At 42.0% G+C, this 19,058-nt stretch overlaps 1 protein-coding gene across 2 annotated transcripts in view; it reads left to right on the top strand.

Moving 5' to 3' along the window:
* Nucleotides 1-2,155: 2,155 nt before the first annotated feature.
* Nucleotides 2,156-19,058, top strand: part of ltk (leukocyte receptor tyrosine kinase) — a 59,409-nt gene continuing 42,506 nt past the window's right edge. The window contains exons 1-2 of one of the 2 annotated variants that reach the window (XM_086127372.1): nucleotides 2,156-2,273; nucleotides 18,094-18,192. Coding sequence is in view for 1 of the 2 variants with exons in the window: in XM_086127371.1 (XP_085983497.1) it covers nucleotides 4,582-4,633; nucleotides 18,094-18,192 (151 nt within the window). In the remaining variant the exon portion in view is untranslated. Of the gene's footprint in view, nucleotides 2,274-4,389; nucleotides 4,634-18,093; nucleotides 18,193-19,058 lie in introns of those variants that run through there. The other variant, XM_086127371.1, reaches the window with a different exon arrangement.

The following is a 19,058-nucleotide window of genomic DNA, read 5'->3' as shown; positions in this document are numbered from 1 at the left end:
ACACTCCTAAACCTTGTGAACAAGCTTCCCAGAAGAACCGACGCTGTAAAGGGTGGAACAATATCCATCGTAAACTCGACAAGAAAACTGACAATCCTCCATGAATTTGCAAAGTTGTTCAAAGTAACAGTGTTGACTGTATATTTGACGTTAATTTTATCTCACTTGGAACATGAAGCACATGATAAACGCTTGTGGTGATAGCCGTAGTTCATCTCCATGAAACGAGGATATTGAGGAGCATCGCCCCATATCTGCAAAACATTTCTACCTCCTCCCGCGTCGCTACTCTGTTGCTATGAGGTGATTAGATGAGCCCCTAGAGTCTAGGGGTGTCCAAACTCGGTCCTGGAGGCCCGCTGTCCTGCCCGTTTTCCAGCTCCCCCAGCTGTAACACACCTGAATTCAAATGATCAGCACATCACCCAGCTCTGAAGCAGCATTAGAACAAACCTGATGATGTGAATCAGGTGCTCCTGGGAGAGCTGGAAAACAGGCAGGACAGCGGCACTCCAGGACCGAGTTTGGACAGCCCTGCCCTAGACTGAAAACCTGGTGTTAATTTACACCAAAGGTGTTCATTTTAACATTGGCAAAATGTCTAAATACATCCACACTTTCTGGTGCTAAAGTAACATCAATGAATTTTTTAATAGACGGATTGATGTCTCTTATTAAATCCAGCTCATTTCACATGGCTCATAAAACCGTAGGGCACAAAGTACAACATGTTCTTTCCTCATTTTTATGTGAAAACTGCCTACCATGCCAATAATAAAATCAGGGCAGGCACACCAATAACAATCAACAAATCCTCCTCAATTGTAAATGCATTTAGGTTGTCAACATAGTTGTCATTAAAACCCACAGCGATTCTGCCTGATTGTCATGAAGATGGAAACAATTTTCCTGAAAGTAGGGAATTCATCCGAAACAGAAGTGGATCCCACAAATGCAGACCAGGATAAGATCCATCCATCCATCTTCTGATCCGCTTGTCCTCACAAGGGTCGCGGGGGGTGCTGGAGCCTATCCCAGCTGTATTCGGGCAGTAGGCGTTGTACACCCTGAACTGGTTGCCAGCCATTCGCAGGACACACATAGACAAACAGCCAATCGGGCTCACATTCACACCGAGGGACAATTTAGAGAGTTCCATTAACGTGCCACGCACGTGTTTTGAATGTGGAAGGAAACTGGAGTACCTGGAGAAAACCCACGCAGGCATGGTGAGAACATGCAAACTCCACACAGGAAGGCCGCAGCCGGGATCGGACCCACGACCTGTGCACTGTGAGATCGACGCGCTAACCACTGGACCACCGGGCCGCTCCAGAATAAGATCAATGACTTACTTTAACCAGAATCGCGCATCACGTTGTGCCCAACGGTACAATAGAATCCTGGTCAGTTATTGCATCTTTTAGTGCTGGAAATAGGAATTCCTTGTCCTTGCAACATTAGTTGCCATGAGTACTACTACTTCTTGTTCTTCTTCTTCCATTTCTTTTATCTTTTGTCGGTTGGCGAATACTTTTTGGTGAATCACCCCCACAAAAGTTAGCCTCCAAAAGTATTTGCCAACGCTAAAAGAAAGTCAACATGATTCGAGAATCGGGATTTTCGAGCTCTCATTTTAAGATCCAGTATACAAGGCGTAACTGATTACAAGTCGCAGGACGAGCCAAACTATAGTCCCCTAAAATCTGGTGTGTGTTTATGACATTAGTATATTCAATGACTCAAGTATTTGTCGACTTGATTGTTCCCCCGACTGCTATCTTAATGAGAAGTTTATACCTGCCTCCTTCCTTTGCCTCATTATGTGCTTCCTTTCCTTTCCCTTCATTATCATTCATATTCACATTGTGCTTGCGACACATTCCCTTTTATTACTAAGCAACCGTCGTGAATGTTCCACAGAGGACTGTTAAAGTGAAAGCTGTGAGGATCTTGGGCATTTATGAACAAAAGTTGTTCCATTGGAACAAAAGAGTCTTGAAAATAGAAAAGCTGTGAATGAGTCAGTTCCAATGGCATGACTGGTTGAGTAAATTGTTCATTCAAAACAAATACCTCAGAGCAGTGTAACGATTATCACTTGGCAGTTACTGTGTGATCTGAAGTCTCCTGCTACAGTAGATGGCAGTGTTCCGCTTTGTGTTGTCTGATTTGATTTTTTTACACATACTACTGATTCGGAGCCAACGGAATGTTATGTGGCTGCTATGTCCACCCAGCCCCTGGGCCCACAGGATAATGGAGGGACAAATGTGAGTTTGCAATATTTTCCTTCCCTCAATTTTATAGTGCTGCTATTAAATTGATGTTCAGAGTGTTTGTGTCAGATGTCCTGTTCTGGTCAGCTGTGTGTCAAGAGGCACGGGATCATCGATCTCTAGTTTGCGGCTTTTTTCCAAAACATATTCAAAGGAGGCATTTTGCATTTTCTCCCACAATTTAAAAGAATTTCTAGTTATCTTAATACCGTGTGCATCTATGACATTCTTTTGTCAAAAGACAACAAGTATCAAGGATTATCATTTACACCTACCTGCTTTTTGGTCTCTGTGAATTTAGCTTGTTTTGAGATGGCAGCATGGCAATGAGCCGGCCGTCATCCCAACTCACATTCTACTGGGCTACGTCGACTCGGGCTGGATCTAGTGTAGGCTCAACTTAGCACTATTTTTTAAAAAGCCACCGCAGTTATGTGTGAGCTCCCGCAAAGACGGCATAGATTCTTTTTTCACTCGTAGAGGCAGCACTTCACCACCAAGCGACCACATTTCATGTCAATGATTAATGTGGACCTGTTTATCTGGCGCATGTCGTGGACATTTGCCAAGCGCAAACAATGCTTCCTCCTCAACTCCAGTATGTGCTGTTAATTTCATCAAATGTGTGCATTCAACATGGCTCACTGCAGCTTCGCTTAGTGTTTATCTATGACAAGATAGAAGGTGTCCATGAGGAGGTTTGGATGGATATTTCTGCATGATTGTTGCTCTGCACGCAAGTGTTTCAGACACAGTCGTCCGGCCGTTGCTTGAAAGTGGCCTAGCTGACCATGTGAATAGCAGAGTAACTTTGTGTGTGGGCGGTGACGTAAATTTACTGTTGTGTAACCGCAGTGCAGGAATTCAGAATGGCTTGCTCACAGATGTATTTTCAGGAAAGGGCAGATAACAAAAGCTTTACTTTTGTTTCCCATCTATTTGTAAGCCATCAATTAAAAAACACATTTTCAATCATTTTCCTTGTTGCCTTTCATGCAAAATAATGATTCGTTGGCAAAATGGATAAGAATAGATGATCATAATGACAATCATAACTATTGGAATATATTTCGTTTCAAATATGTCATCGATGCAATAAATTAATCATATATTATTATTTGTAATGTTTTAAATGTCCACAAGCGGCAGAACGACTTGTACAGCGAGGCTATACGGAACCGTGGAACAGCCAGTGTGGATGTGGACATTTTTGTCATGTTGCGTGATGGTTGAGGACCCAAAAAGCAGGCAGGCAGAAGAAGCAGTGTGGACGGAACAAACGGTATCAACAAAACATTGGAAACAATAAAACCACTGCACTAACAAAGTCTTGAAAAGATTGAAAATTGAAAGTAACAGCAATACATCAGGAACTAAAATGCCACTATCAGAAACAAAACATGACTTCAACAGAAACAAGACAACATGACATTAACACAACGATGGAGCACAAAGACTGACAGAACCCAGGAAACTCAATACAAGCAAAGTGACGAGACAACAAGGAACACCTGGACAAGACATAAAGGGTTGAGGGAGCTGACTGGTTGACACGAGGGACCCGGATGACAACAGGTAGAGAAAAGACAAAAAAAAAAAAAAAAAAAACGAGGAAGACAAAAAAATATGAGGTAACAAAAACATCATGACAAATTTTGACTGGCAAATACGTTCAAACTATTTACAAGTACGCTGGAATGAATTGTTTCAAGTAAAATTTAAACTTTGTGCAATAGTTAATAATCAAACAAAAATGTAAAAAAAAAACTCCATTGAGAAATTCGAATAGGCCATTGCAATCAAATGTTTGTTGTGTTTTCAAGAAATTAGGAAGGACTATTTTAAGGACTTTTGAAAGACCGTTTTTTGTTTCACTACAAATATGTGCGCATCGCGTTATTAATGTTGGGGCAATAAATGAAGACTTTAAACGGGAATGATGTTTTCGAGGCGAACCGACGTCAGAAGGGATAGCAAGCGCTTTTCTCCCCCGAGTCCACACCCGGGGAGGGCGGAGAGGATTGTGGTAGTGACGTCAGTGCGGCAGCATCAGCATCACTAAAAACCTCACCAAAAACATCACTACACATCGACCAGTGCCGCACGTCGGGCCAACAAGCGAGCAACCAACCAACGGCCGCCGCAACAGCCCGCCACGTCTCTTGGGGCCGCTTGCGTGCGTCTCCTCTACGGCTACATGAGGAGCTAAAGGCGCCCGACCGAACAAGCGCGGGGGGACTCTTGTTTTGTTTTGTTTTTTTGTTTGGTGGGGGGGTGGACTTGTCCACAAAACAACGGAGCCATGGACGATGTTAAAAAGCAAAGTGCCCTTCTTCACGTCGCCTTTCTATTGAGTAAGTGCTAAGTTTCATCAGTCGATTGCCTCCTGAATCTGAAACTTTTCTCTCTGAACCAGCTGCTGAAATGTCATCTTTTTCTATTTTTTATTTTTGCATTTTAAATATGAAAACTGTCATTTTGGTCCAGACTTTTAAACGCATTTCATTTGCATTTATTATGAAAACAAATAAAGACAAAGCTTCGAGGCATATTCATTTGGGGCAAACTTGAAAGAATTGAAATTATTATTCGAAATTGATATTTGAGTGGTGAGACCCGGCAGAAAGTTAGGGAAGTTGACTCAAAAGGGGAAAAAATATTTTTTAATCAATTAGTTACCTACAGTATACTTTCTTCACAGTGTAGACTGCAGAGGGCACCGGGCATTTATTAGAAACCTTCTTTTACATTGCCTTTTTTTAATCTTAAAAAAATAATCAATACCATGTATTGTACATTTTAATCTTATCTATATGTAAAATTAGAGTGAAGTGTTAATCTGATCTAATGATTCAAAAATAAATGGGTATGGTGAATGAGGAGAATTCACCTTGAAATTCCAAACAAAGTTTGTGTTGTTATAGTTATGTACGGTAAGCTTGCTGCTACTGTACCTGCAAGTCATATGAGTGTTGTTCCAAGCATGCTTCCTTATTTGCATTGTTGATTTTGTGTCTTTTAAAGTGTTTTGCACAAAGCTTGATTAATTTTGAAACGCTGGACCTGAATTTTTCATCTCCATTTCTTCACGTATTGGAAACCTGTGTGTGTGCGTGTGCGTGCGCGCGCGTGTATAAGAGAAAGCTACTACTGGCTTTCTCGTTGGATTTCTCATCAGAACATTTGGAGTAGCATTTGCTGGAGATCTGGGCTAAATTGCATCATTCGTCATGTTGGAGAATCATCAAAAATGTATTGGCACCATTAATGAAGCAGGCTTTTCTGTCTGTTTTTCATGAAATTTTAGTGGACTTTTCAATGGAATTCCTCCATCGACTGCATACTATCTAAAATCCGTCAAACATTTCCATGTAACATTTACATACAGTGTAGAATGTGGAGACTTAAGTTTACGCAACCCAGTATTCGAGTATCAAAATTGCCACAAATTATGTTTTTTAAATCTGTTGAGGAATATAAACATGGTATTGATATTTGAACAAGCTACAATAAGTCCAACTGCAACTCCCTGCTATTTTGGGTCAGCACTCCATGCTGCGCGGCCTCGATTAACAATAAAAACACGTCTGTTTTGTTCATCTTGGAGTGAAATTTAGCGTTTGCAACTTATAAATCTTCTGCTCCCTTCGTATTGCGCTTAACGTTGGAAACAGTTGTATCACCAATTGGTCCCATATTGAATTGAAAAACAAAAACAGAATTTACGAACTTATTGTTCTGTTGTCATGACTGTGAAGCTCAAAGCTTTTAGTTGGCCTGAAGCTGGCAGTATCCTTTGACTGTTATGGCCATGCCAAGCATCATAATCTTTTTGCCGAGTTTACGTTCTAATTACCAAAAGCTGTTTGGCAAAACGGAGTGCCATACTTGGTAGAAACCAGAAGAGAGCAGTGTCGATTGTCTCAACATATTTGCCTGCTAAAGAAGTTGAGTTTTGTTTGCTGCCAGCTAGCCCTTGGAGCAGACACATTGTTGAACTCTCCAACTTGAGTGTCAATCAAACACATCTCTCTCCATAATTTTTAATCACTTGTCGTGTTTAAACTTGTGGGAAAGTCTCACTTGTTTTCTGCCATTTAAATGCCATGCCGTGACAATTGAAAAAGCCTAGTTTGGCATTTTACACGAGATGTCATCGCCTGTGATTGGCCCGCAACCAGTCAAGGTTGTACCCTGCCTCTTATCCAAAATCTGCTGGGATAGGCTCCAGCACACCCACGGTCCTAATGAGGGTAAGCGATATAGATGATGGATGTCCTAATTGTGAGAACATGACCTCGTTTGGCCCATAGCTAAGAAAATGGCCTTGTGACTTGCAGTGAGGACCCAGAATGTCTCCCGTGAATGTTATCTGATGCTGGAAGTCAGCCAGGACAATGTCAGAGAATGTAGTAGTTTGATCGTCGAATGCATTCTTGTTTTCAATGGCTCACTGTTTAGCTGATATCTTCTTTTGAATGGCCGCTGAACACCATTGCAAAGCTATTGTTCTGATTGGCATTGTCGTAAAACCAAGTTGTTTTTGGGAGAATAGACAGTCCATCGCACCCTCTCGGCACCATCCAGGAACGGGTCCATTGTTTTTCTTTCGCCTCTTTGAACATAGAAACAGTGCACATGCACATAATGCCTCCCTTGACATGGCTTTGACAGCTACTTGTCCTGCCTCTCCAACAAACGCGTGCCGATGAGCTGAATCTTGACGGAAGCACGGTGATGACTGGTCAGGGTCTGGTCGGTGACATCTCGCCCGTTCCAAGACAAAGAACGATATCGATCTGGTAGTTTGACAGCGCGACCGTCGTGACCGGCAAAAAAAGTCGTCCGGTTTGACAAGGCCAGTAGACAGCAGCCAAGTTGCCGCAATGTCCTCAAAACACACTGAACCAACAACAAACTCCACACAGTGAGCGAATTCAAAGAGTGCAGTTTAGATGAAATTGTTTGTCACTATAAATGTGAGCGTGAATGTTGGTTTGACCTGCGACCAGTTCAGGCTGAAGCCTGCCTCTCACCCAAAGTTGGTGTATTATATTATCCTTGTTAGAGTGGTGGGGGAGCTGGAACCAGTCCCACCTAATTTTGGGCGGGATACACCCTGAACTGGTTGACAGCCAATCACAGGGCGCATATGGACAAGCAAACATTCACACTCGCATTCACTCTTAAGTACCCAGAGAAAATGCTTGCGAGGGGGGGGGGGCATTCAAACTCCTCACAGGAAGGCTGAGGTCGAGATTTGAACCCCAAACCTCGGCAGACGTGCTAACCATTCGTCCTACTGTGCAGAGATTGCCTTAACCTTTTCATGCACCTTCTAACCTAATACATGATAACATGTCCGCTGTAGTAACCGCTGTCCCTGAAAGGGTTAAGATGTAAAACAAACAAATGTATTATTTTGAGCTTTTTAACTCAACTCAACTCAATGCGATGCTGAATACAAGCTTATGAAATCGCCGGTTATTTTTCAGCAAGTGGCCATGATGTGCACCGATCCAGCAATAGCTCTGACTTTCATTCAAAGAAACCTCAAAGAAATTCTAATGCAGACCACATTGCTGCGCACAAACAAACAAAATATTCTGTGTTGTTCCCCACACACATTCACCGCATAGCTGTAGATTTGGAGCAAGTTTTATCCATGGTTAGGATAAATATTTTGACTCAGCAGATTGGGTTGAAGATTGGCTTAACCAAATTTTCAACCCAATTTGGTTGAATTTTGAGCCAGCAATTTTAAGAGTGTCTACTTGTTGATGCTGTCCAATCATTTTCCTGAGAAATATACCCATTAGCCATTATGCTGCTCATTGGTAATGTGATTACCAAGCCTGGTAATTACCAAAGAGAACATTTGTCATTACTTTACATGATTTGGAGGCTTCCCCTGCAGCGTGCGTGAATTGGTTGCTTCGCACTGTCAGCGTTTGTCTGGCCCGCTTGCTTTTTCAGCTCTCACTCTCGCGCTGTATTGCCATGTTGCTCCAAAATCTGCAGCAACCTAAGTGCTCGAGCCAAGTAGCTGGATGAGAGCCAGCTTGATGTTGCAGATGAAAGCGGCGCTTCCGAGGCATCGCTCGGCCGCCTGCTTCACAGACACGTGAACGAGCCTCCGCTCCTTGTTTTGTGTCACGCACTTGAAGGTCCTTTTCTTTATTCTGGTCATTAGGAACAAAGCATGGAAAGTAAGCATCTTTGATGGCTGGAGAACACTTGAGGCATTTCCAGTTTGAGTCAAAAGCCTCGCACTCCTGTTCGGATTGTTTTCTGTTCGCGTTGGATTTTTTGATTAGTATATCACGCTTGCGTTTGGGCTTTTGTTTAAAAAGTGTTCTTTGTTGTCTTGCAAATTGGTATTCAGTTCTCCTTATGATTTTTTTTTTTAAGTGTCAAATGTGTGTTGACAAAACAGCAAAACAAATGGCTACCTTTTTATTAGCTCCTCTTTGGGAGAGAGGCAAGTTACACTCTGGACTCTGGACACGGAGTTTTGATTATTGTTGACCGGTTTAGTATACGCCCTGCCTCTTGCGCTAATTTTGATCTTTTTTAATGTGCCAAAATGAATTGTTGGCATTATACTGCCATAAAAATCATGCATTTTCCTGCCAATTCAGTACCAGCAAAAAAAATCCAATAACCACTTGTGGGGATATCGTTTGCCTGTTCACCACACGCCGAATGTTACAATTCATTCATTGGCGTCGCCAGTAAATTAGATGAGATCATTGCCGCAGGCCTTCTGCTGGTGACAGTAATCCAATCCTGGTAAATATTTCAAAGTGAAAACTTTGCGTTGTTGGTTATTTTGGTCTTCCATCATAGGAACGTCTAAACACATCGGGGTTGTCTTAAATACAAAAGCACATTACATCGAGCAAGACTCATGGAAGAAACGTGAACTATTTCTAATTCAGCAATTTCGTAGGGCTCTCTCTGGGGTGACTTTGCAACTGCTGATGAAAACAGACTGTTTCAAGCACATACACACAAGATGCTAACAAAGTGGCCAATGTCAATGGCTCCATGGCCGCATGATGTATCACAAGACTTGAGGGCAAGTCATTTCAACGCCGCATCGCGTTATGGCCAAAGTTGTCGAGGTGGAATTAGTTTTTTTGCTCAAATAGGAAATAGACACGCTCATTCATTCATGCTAAAGCGCAAGCGGTGACTCACACTTGAGACATGCCGTGGACATTGGTTAGTTAGTCATAGTGTATGTTCTGATCCAACTTCAGAAGCAGACTTCAGCTGGATTTACACTGCAAGTCCAAGTACCCTATTCTGGTTGACTGCATTTACCCATTCTCCATGTACACAAGTGAAACACATCGGATCTATTATATACTGATCTAAAGATAGCACAGTGCGTGCACCCCCGACATTGCCAGGGCGCCTATCACACTTGGGCTACTGGAGAACAAAACTTTCAATTTTGTCACGTGAACCGTTCAGTTGTAAATCCAGCCTCAGAGACTTACTTTATGGAGGTATGTGCGACTGTGAGGCAACATCAGGCCAACTTTGGCGATCACACTTCAGTCCTGCAAAACTGTCATTCTCCTCAGCAAAGTGCTAATTGCTAACATTCGCATCGAACACTACATTGTGTTGTTCAACATAGCTGCTTAACCACATAAACCAGACCGCGAAAAAATACAACTAAGAGTCACTGGGTTTGTCCCCCCCCCCCCCCCCCCCCAATTTTTTTTTTTTTTTGCCTGCCTCATTTTAATTAATTAATTTATTTTACGCTGGGGGGAAAGAAAAATGCAAATTTATTGGACACTAACATCTTGTCATTATAACTTCCTATAACTGGATTGCTTCTCTCCACTCGGTCCACGGGCCTTACGAGTCACAAGAGGGCACTCTCTGAAAACCATTAGCAATCAATTTAGGTGGTTCAACAAACAGTCTTTGTTCTCCATGTTAGGACAGTTGCCATCTAATGAAATTTTATTCTCACTGCCAAGACCTTTACTGCATGTTTTAGTTTTTACTGCAACAAAACACCAATGAAGTCACCCAGTAGTGGTCCACAGTGGATCCTCGCTATTTGAGGGGAAAGGAGACCAATCCTTGTCATCAATGGGGAAAATGGACAATTTCCACTCCTAAAGCGTTTGTACCCACCTATAGATGCAACAAGATGTCAGCAAAGAACTTTTTTTAAATTAGACAAGGCTATGACTTGAATTAATGAAACTTCCACCCTCCAGTTCAACAGGTACCACCAGATGGCACCAAAATTATATTTTTATATTAGAAATAGCTTTGACCCAAACACAAACAGAGCAAAAAGGTGAGATTTCAGCAATAAATATAAATTATAGTCCACATATTATGAAAAACTGACTTTTAAATGGCTGGTATACAAATTGGTCTGGGCAGTGCCTGCCATTTGATTCAAGGTACTGTTGTTTAACTGGGTTTAAATCATACCTCACAGCCAGAGGATTTTATGTTACCATGGATGCAGACTCCGGTTTGATTTGTGGTGTACCCCAAGGGCAACTTTTAGGTCACATTTGACATCACCCTTGATGGTAGGCCAAATGTTCAAAAATTGTGCCCACTCCCACGAGTTTTGGTGTACTACGCAACATCAAGGATGTTTGACTTAGTAGAAAGCGTTTTGCTTTGTTTTTGCTCCAGTTATGAATGTCTGTCTGACATCGTCTTGCTGTGTTCTTGCCGGGTGTCGCTATCCTTTCACTACAGCGTGAGGCAAGTTGCCATAGCGACAGCAGAGGCAGAGTCACTTTAGTTTGATACGTTACGTCGTGATTTTTAATTGGCAAAAAGTGGCAGGTTGCTGTTTGTTAAGTTGTGAAAGTTCTGCATCATTAGTGAAGTTTTATAATGAAGACATCTGCTCCTCCATTTTTCTTCATAATATTGCTCCTGGACCTGTTTTAACTTGTACATTTTAGACGCATGCTTTCCGAAACGTGTACTCCTCCTCTCGCCCAGTCAGCTGGGATAGTTTCCCCACATTGATGTGGAAAAGTAAGATAGAAAATGGTTGGCGAAATTTGCAAAAAACAAGTTCCTCTTCAAAAGTGATTCTGCTAATCGACTGCGCTCCCTTGTTGAGGCGCTTGATATTGGATCATCCAGCGCTGGGCATTCAGTCCCTCTTTATAAATTTCAGCCACACTGATCAACATGCAAAAAAACATCACGTTAATGTAAAGAGGGCACGTCACCATGCCGCTGAGCTTTTACTTTCGAATAAGATCAACATGCCAGCTCGCGGTACTTGTGCTGAGTCACCTTGAATTAAAATTTTCTTGTATTAGTTTATCTTGTGCTGCCATTTCTTATTAAAGCTGATTTTCATGGACTTGTGTGACCACACACACACACACACACACAAATTTAGATATAGTGTAGCAGATGGCCAGAAGCAAGGGTTGGTTCAAACAACTGCATCATGGCACATTTTAACTGTTAACTGAAGTCAGGCTGCAGCCACTTGGGTCATAAATGAAGTCATGGGACTTGATTAGTTTGGGGAGGCCTGATTGATTGCACATGAATATTTGTAGGAGGTGTATTCAAAGGTGGCAAGGTCACTAATTAAAGCAGTATGGACTGTTTGGACAAGAATGTGCATACTCGCAGCCAATGATTCATCAAAAGCTGCTTAACTGGAGCTTAAACAACTTAAGTTTGAATGATGACATGGCTGTGAACTCTCTTGCCCCCCTTCGCATCAAAGTCTCCTAAGGCCCAAACAATTGAGAAGTACTTTGTGTTTCATATATCATGTTTGGCTTGGAATTGCAGGAATCCTCAGCAGAAACCGAAAAGAAGTAACAAAATAAACACAATAACTTATGAAACAGCTTTTATAGCTACAGCTCAAATTTTCTATTCCAAAATTAATAACTTAATTAAAATTTTGGGATGTACTCGAAGACAATATTCGGACCAAAACGAAAACATATATAATAAATATAAACGAGTGTGGGCAGCCCGGTGGTCCAGTGCATACAGGAAACTGTGTACAGTCAAACCTCGGTTTTCGAACTCGGATGACGGCCGAATTTCGGTTCTCGAACAAACTGAGCGCACTCGAATGCGTCACTTGACTCACCTTCCTTACACGAGGAAGTGACGCTTCCTCGGGTAGACGAGGAAGTGACGCTTCCTCGTGGAGCGTTCCATTGTGAACAGACGTGTTCAATAAAGATTTTTTTTCTAAAAGAGCGTGGTTTCGGTTTTTGAACAGCCTTCTGGAACGGATTATGGTCGAAAACTGAGGTATGTCTATTTTTAACACAAAACCCGACTAAAACCTTTTTGAATTTTCATCCGCTAAAACTAGACTAAAACTATCATGAATAGGAATGGCTAAAATGTGACTGAAACTAATAAGCATTTTTGCTAAAAAAAAAATAAAAAAAAATCTAAGACTAAGACAAAATCTAAATTGGCTGCCCAAAACAACACTGCTGGGTTTCAGTACACTCGGCGGACACGCTCTCATCATTTGAGAGCAGAGACAAGAACTTGATTTGTTTCCCATGAATGAAAATTCTTCATTTTATCAATCAAAGTAGTTTGTAAACGCCGACAAAGCAAGGTCTATAATGGCATGCTTGTGACTTTGTCATATGAACGGACTTCCCTAACTACGTAAGAGGCTGACTAGAACAGAGACAGTGTGCAAACATCATTGACTTTGCACTGCGCGGGCAATCAAAGCCATACTCATGCATTTTGTAACAGTCTTCCCTGCCGAATAGAAGCTGTTTTATCTTCAGAGGAGACGACCGATCATTTGTGAGCTCAGAATGGAAAGGCATGCAAATTGACCTTGGCTCTTTTGCTTTGGGGGAACTTTCCATTGGAATCAAGCCACAAGATGCTCAAATAGAAATAACACAGTGGCACGTTTTTCCTCTTGAAAAGGGCCAGCCAAATTTGGAGTCACTGAGCTTCAAAATAGACTCATGCATTTGGCACTAGCGAGAGGACATTTTGGCAGCTGACGTGACAACTTTTACAAAGTGATGTTATCAGCTGCTGTTTTGTAGTGGACAAGGCCCTAAAGATACACACACAGAACCCCCTGTCCCCCATGTAAACTTGCTCGGCAAGTGCCCCCAAGCTTTTCTGTCCTCTTTCGAAAAAGTCTGCTGCAGTATTAACATTTGTCTCTACTATGTCACTGACTATATTTACTGGAAGACGTCAAGCATGCCATGCAGTATTCCAGTCACATTCTTATGTGTGTGTGTGGTGGATGATGAAGTCAGACAATGTCATTTAGCAGCATCATTGAGTTAGCGGAGCTCCATCACTGAGAAAGCGCTGTAATCGAAATGAAGAATGATGCTTGTGCATTATAATTGTTCTCTCCGCCTCAGTAATAAGATATACACGGTACTTGTACATCCATATTACTTCTTACCTTCTTGCGTGGATTTAGTATCCCTCTCTAACTGCAGGAAATGCACAGTTAGTCTGAGCCTGAATTAGTTTAGCCGCAACCCTGGCCCTGTCCAAAGAAAATACCATTGAGCAGTTTTGAAACTCTGAAATTAAAGAAGAAAAACGTTTCAAACGGATGTGATGTCCTGACATGTGAGTGTTGCTCTGTCGTGCTACTGTAAACCAGTAACGTGAATTTGAGGCAAGGCATAAAGTTTATCGTGTTTAACCCTTTCATAGACCCGTAAGCCAGGGGTGTCAAACTCATTTTTGTCGCCCGCCACGTTTCTGTTACCGTTGCCCTTGGAGGGCCGTTATGACTGGAACCACATAAAGAAGAACGGTTTATTCAACTATTGTTTAAGTTACTGTCATGAGGGGTTTGGTAACAAGAAAATGCTTACACTACAGTATCTCTCTTATTTAGTACATCTAAGAATTTTAAATTTTTGGAAGAGATCTTGGCAAGCATCATGGAAGTAGACATGTTTGATTGGCTTTTGTGGGCCACAGAAAATGATGCGACGGGCCAGATCTGGCCCCCGGGACTTAACTTTGACACATAGGTTGTAACCTGCTAACATGATACGCTGCCCACTGTAGTGACTGCTCTCCCTGAAAGGGTTCATTTTCTCATTACCCCGGTAATGTGCTGTAAGAAGATGGAATATCTTGGAGTCCATTGCTTGAGGACGGAATGCGGGGTAGTAGATACAATCATAATATGTGCAGATTAAGGCTAAAACAGTAACAATTCTGTTCTGGTCAATTCACATGTAAGCAGCCCGACTTCTGCCAGCAGCCTACTTGCAGTATACGGCAAAGTTGTCAGATGCACTTTTAATTTAACATGGCTCAGTGGGAATAAGGGACGTGACCCGTCAGGGTTTTTTTTTTCTTTTTAAATGGATCAGGGATATGTTAAGCAGGTGGAGGGACAGCAAAACATGGTTCTAGTCCATGTAAATTCATGTTGCTGTGTATTTTCAGTTGTGCTATACAGTATTGAGGGCATTACGTTAAGGACTCCACTTGTAATTGCCTCCAACTGCCATCCTGTGACAGACAGATGAGACTTGAATTGAAGAGTAGAACTCGGACTCGACGCCATCACATTCAAAACAATGAAATGAGAGAAGTGTCAAAAATGAAGACACGAAAAAATGAACTCAAGTAGATAAATTTTGAAGTCTTTCATTTTTGGAAGACTGAACAAATTCACTTCTAAATTATGAACTGAATTGGTTCATTTTAAAAATTGGAGGCTGAAATTTGAACTACATTGCATTGAAAATGAACTTTCCCAACACTGGGCACTCTTAAAAACCCAACGGCTCATTCCAGTAACGCTGCGAGTTTCCGAACGGTCGGAGTGGAAGAGTATCAACGCAATCGGAATCGATCCGCCCAACCACCTTTAGTTGTCAGGATTTTTTTTTTTGTTACTTTCTCTGACCTAAGGCTTAATTTGTAACATACGTTTCACTAGTAAAGTCATAATAACAGTAAATGTGTGGGAAAAAAACATGTCTTGGCCATAATAATAACATGGATCTAGCTTTGTTTGACTCCTGGAAATTAGCCACACGAAAGATTTGGTCAAGATTTTGAAATGAATCTGCGATGTCTCATGGATAAAACACAATCCTCTGAACACGATACTCTGTGGGTTACAATAGAAATGAGCAATTTACTGGTTGGTGGTCTGGACCAGCACTATGTTTCACTTCAGAACCAAACGCTTGAATAAAATTGAATGAGAACCGTGCAACCACATTCACCACCGCTGGGTAGTTTGAGGCCTTCACCCTCAATCAGCATATTATATCATGTTGAATAACAGAATGAAGGTTCAAAATGTTGATCCGTTGCTGTTTTGACTCAAACCAATCGGATTATTTCCTCCACTTTTTCTATTTCAAATTTTCTGGACAGAACAAGTAGATGAGCTGATGGTTGGGAAAGTTTTTTTGAGATTTGAGGCGGATTCCAAATGTCATTAAATTTTAATAATACCCCATTTGTGTTTTAACATTAGTGTTTATATTTAACCCTTTCATGAATCCTGTAATCTGATAACATGATAAGTTGTCCACTGTTGTAGCCGCTGTGCCTGACAGGGTTAATGATGTCCCTTTTTTTTTTTTTTTAAACAATGTCATCGTGCTTTCTTGCATTCAGGAGGCTCCATAGCTCAATTCATCCTACAAGCATAACTACCATTTAATAGCTTCACGCCCTTGTTAGCTCTCCTGCTACTTTTATTAAATAATTTCATTTGTCACGCTTGCCCTTTTTGCCCTTGCCCCAGGGGTGTCTTTGCACAGTAACGTGGCTGTTTAGAGGCAATAGCGAGGGCTTATGTTGCAGTGATACCATCATCGTTTTCCTTGTTTGCCGGTCATGCTCCTTAAATGTCCACCATATCACGTGTGGCGTCATGTGCCTTGTCAATTCGGCGTCATACCCCACCCCCCCCCCACACACACACAAGCAACATGTTTACAACAGAACCTCAGTGAACCACCACGTCTAGAGGAACAGCAAAATACTGTATGGCGTTTTCTACTTTGACCTTGAAAAGCAGATTACAACATCTCCTTAGCAGCTGACCTTTGCTTAGCAACCTCTTCCAGATGAGTGCTATCACTGGCGCCATGGCCAGGTACTAAAGTCAGTTGACAAGAGCTTAGTGGTCTCATTCATCTGGATCGGCTATTCAAACAGTAAATGAAGCCACAAAGACAGAAAGGCTTTGGTAGAAGACGGTTGATCGACGGATTGCTGCTGGACTGATCAAACCTGACTACGTCATCGGGGAGACAATGGCGGTTCGAGACCAATTTTACTTAAGGGGCCTGCCTGGGGCCAGGGGTTCTGTCAGAGGGGGTACAATTAATGTGGGCCAAGAAAGATAAAAAAAAATCTAAAGATGACAATTCAATCGACCTGTTTTGAATATTGAAGCCAGGAACTTGATGTGGCACCAAGCTGTCTTGAAGCTCTTCCTGTCACGTACCAAGGTAGTGGTGGACCCCAAAAAGCAGGCAGGAGGGAGGAGCAGAGTGTATTTGAAGAATTGTATTTAAAACAAAGAAAACTAAATCCAAAACAAACAAAGTCCAAAGTATCAAACAAAAACTATGACTAAAGCTAAAACATAACAATGAACTAAACATGACAGAAACTAAGAGAAAACAGCAACACACATGACAGTAGCAATAAGCAAACACACATGACAGTAGCAAGAAGCAACAATGACCCGACACCGAGTGTTCGGGCAGGAGTCCTTTTATACAACTAATTACCAAATGACCAACAGGTGTGCAGCTGCCGGGGGAGCCCTACAGTGCCACCTGTTGGTCCCTAAACCGAATCATGACACTTCCTCCTGTCCGCCATCAAGGCCTTCGGGAAGTAATTTAGGTCAAACCGCATTGGTGGCCCGGGACGAAGACTGCGAATTAGCTGAAGCTAGACATCTTTAAAAGAAAAAAAGCAGTAATTTATGTTTGTCCCTTCATACATGCAATTTTTTTTCCCAACGTAAACTTGTGATGTTGTTGAATGATGATACTGTGGTGTTGAAATAGTGCTCGTTGTTTCACATTTATTCTGTCTGCTTTTGTCTCACTCTCAGCCTTGTCATCCTTTTCTTTTACCTCCGATAGGCCCTCTCTCTAAAAAGCAGTATTTCCCAAGTCTTCTGGCTCTTTCTCAGTGGTGCCCTCAACTAGTGTTGGCTTGAAGCATTTGATCAACTCATGCTAGCAACTTGTTTGGCCGGCTGCTATTAACCCTTTCATGCACCAATAATGATAACCTGTAACCTGTTAACATGATCGGCTGTCCACTGAAGTAACCGCTGTCCCTGAAAGGGTTAAACGCTTGGCTAATTACGAGCTTGTCTTTCCCCCCCCCCCACATCATGAAAACTTGATTGCCCTTTTTAGTGGTACGCCAAAGGATCTGGCTCGAATGCTTAGTCACACAATTGAAAAAGGTTCTGGATGTCAGGAAATTTGTAGGTGATGACGTAAACTCATACATTTGGCCTCCCAGTGATGGTTTTCTCCCTGGTGAGCCGCAGTCCTGACTTGTCTACGATGATCACTAATTATCATATGTGATAATAGGCCGCAGGACTGTGAAGTTTTTGATCAAGTTTGAACATGCATGCACGGAAATTAGTGTACTTTAACCCTCCATCTACAGCAGGGGTCACTAACTCCAGTCCTCGCTTTCCTGCATGATTTAAACGTTTCCCGTTTCCAGCACACAATTTTGTCATAATGACTGAGAAAGAGTGCTGACTTCCTTGTTTTCTTTTCTTTCTCCTCAGTCTGCAGCCACTGCCACGCTTTTCTGGATGGTTTTCTAGAGGACAACCCGTCAGATCAGCTTCTCCCTCGTCACTCCGACTCACAAGAAGACAGTCAATGTAAGAGTTGTACACATGAGGACAGGCAGACACACAACTCTTTTGAATTAGGTTGATTGTTTTCATTTGTCGTAGTCAGGAATATGGGACTCTCTGAAAAAACAAAATGCACTTTGGTCCCGACCACATAAATGCCAAGAATTTTAAATACAATTTTCGAGGCAGCTCGGTGGTGGGGTGGTTAGCGCGTCGACCTCACAAAGATACGGAGTTCGATTCCGGCCTTCCTGTGTGGAGTTTGCATGTTCTCCTCGTGCCTGCGTGGGTTTTCTCTGGGTACTCCGGTTTCCTCCCACATTCCAAAAATATGCATGGTAGATCAATGGAAGACTCAAAACTATCCCTAGGTGTGAGTGTGAGCGCGGATGATTTGTTGGATGGATGATTGGATTTTTGAGGCAACCTGTCTGCCGTGGGGCTTTACGGTTGTCAAGTTTACCCAAGTTAAGCAGGATACACACTAGTTTTAATGTCTGAACGCCTTCTTTTTAGACAAGCAAAAAATATAAATGTTACTGCTCTTATATTTTCATATTTTCACCAACCAGAAGCAAAGTGGGTTTTTTTTCCTTCTTTTTAACTCAGGTAATCAGCATGATAAACGATCTCAATGCCATGTGCTTACACGGGTGTGTGAGTGCACTCGCGATTCTGACCCTCTCTGTAAATGAGAAGTCCTTGTTTACCATCACAACCACACTTACTGTTTTGTGAAATAAAAAGCACAAATATAAAGAACTTTTCCCAACACACTCATACAGGCAAGAGAAAGTAAAGCAATGTTTTGCTAAACTTAATATACTAGATACTGCTCTGCCATTTCCTTTTTTATTTATTTTTTTTTTGCCGTTGCTTTATTTTATGTA

Source organism: Hippocampus guttulatus, chromosome 13, assembly GCF_054856545.1.
Source record: "Hippocampus guttulatus isolate MCC_2025c chromosome 13, RoL_Hgut_1.0, whole genome shotgun sequence".
Lineage (NCBI taxonomy): Eukaryota > Metazoa > Chordata > Actinopteri > Syngnathiformes > Syngnathidae > Hippocampus > Hippocampus guttulatus.
The sequence above is the reverse complement of the archived record's forward strand: the minus strand, read 5'-3'. Positions and strand labels throughout refer to the sequence as shown.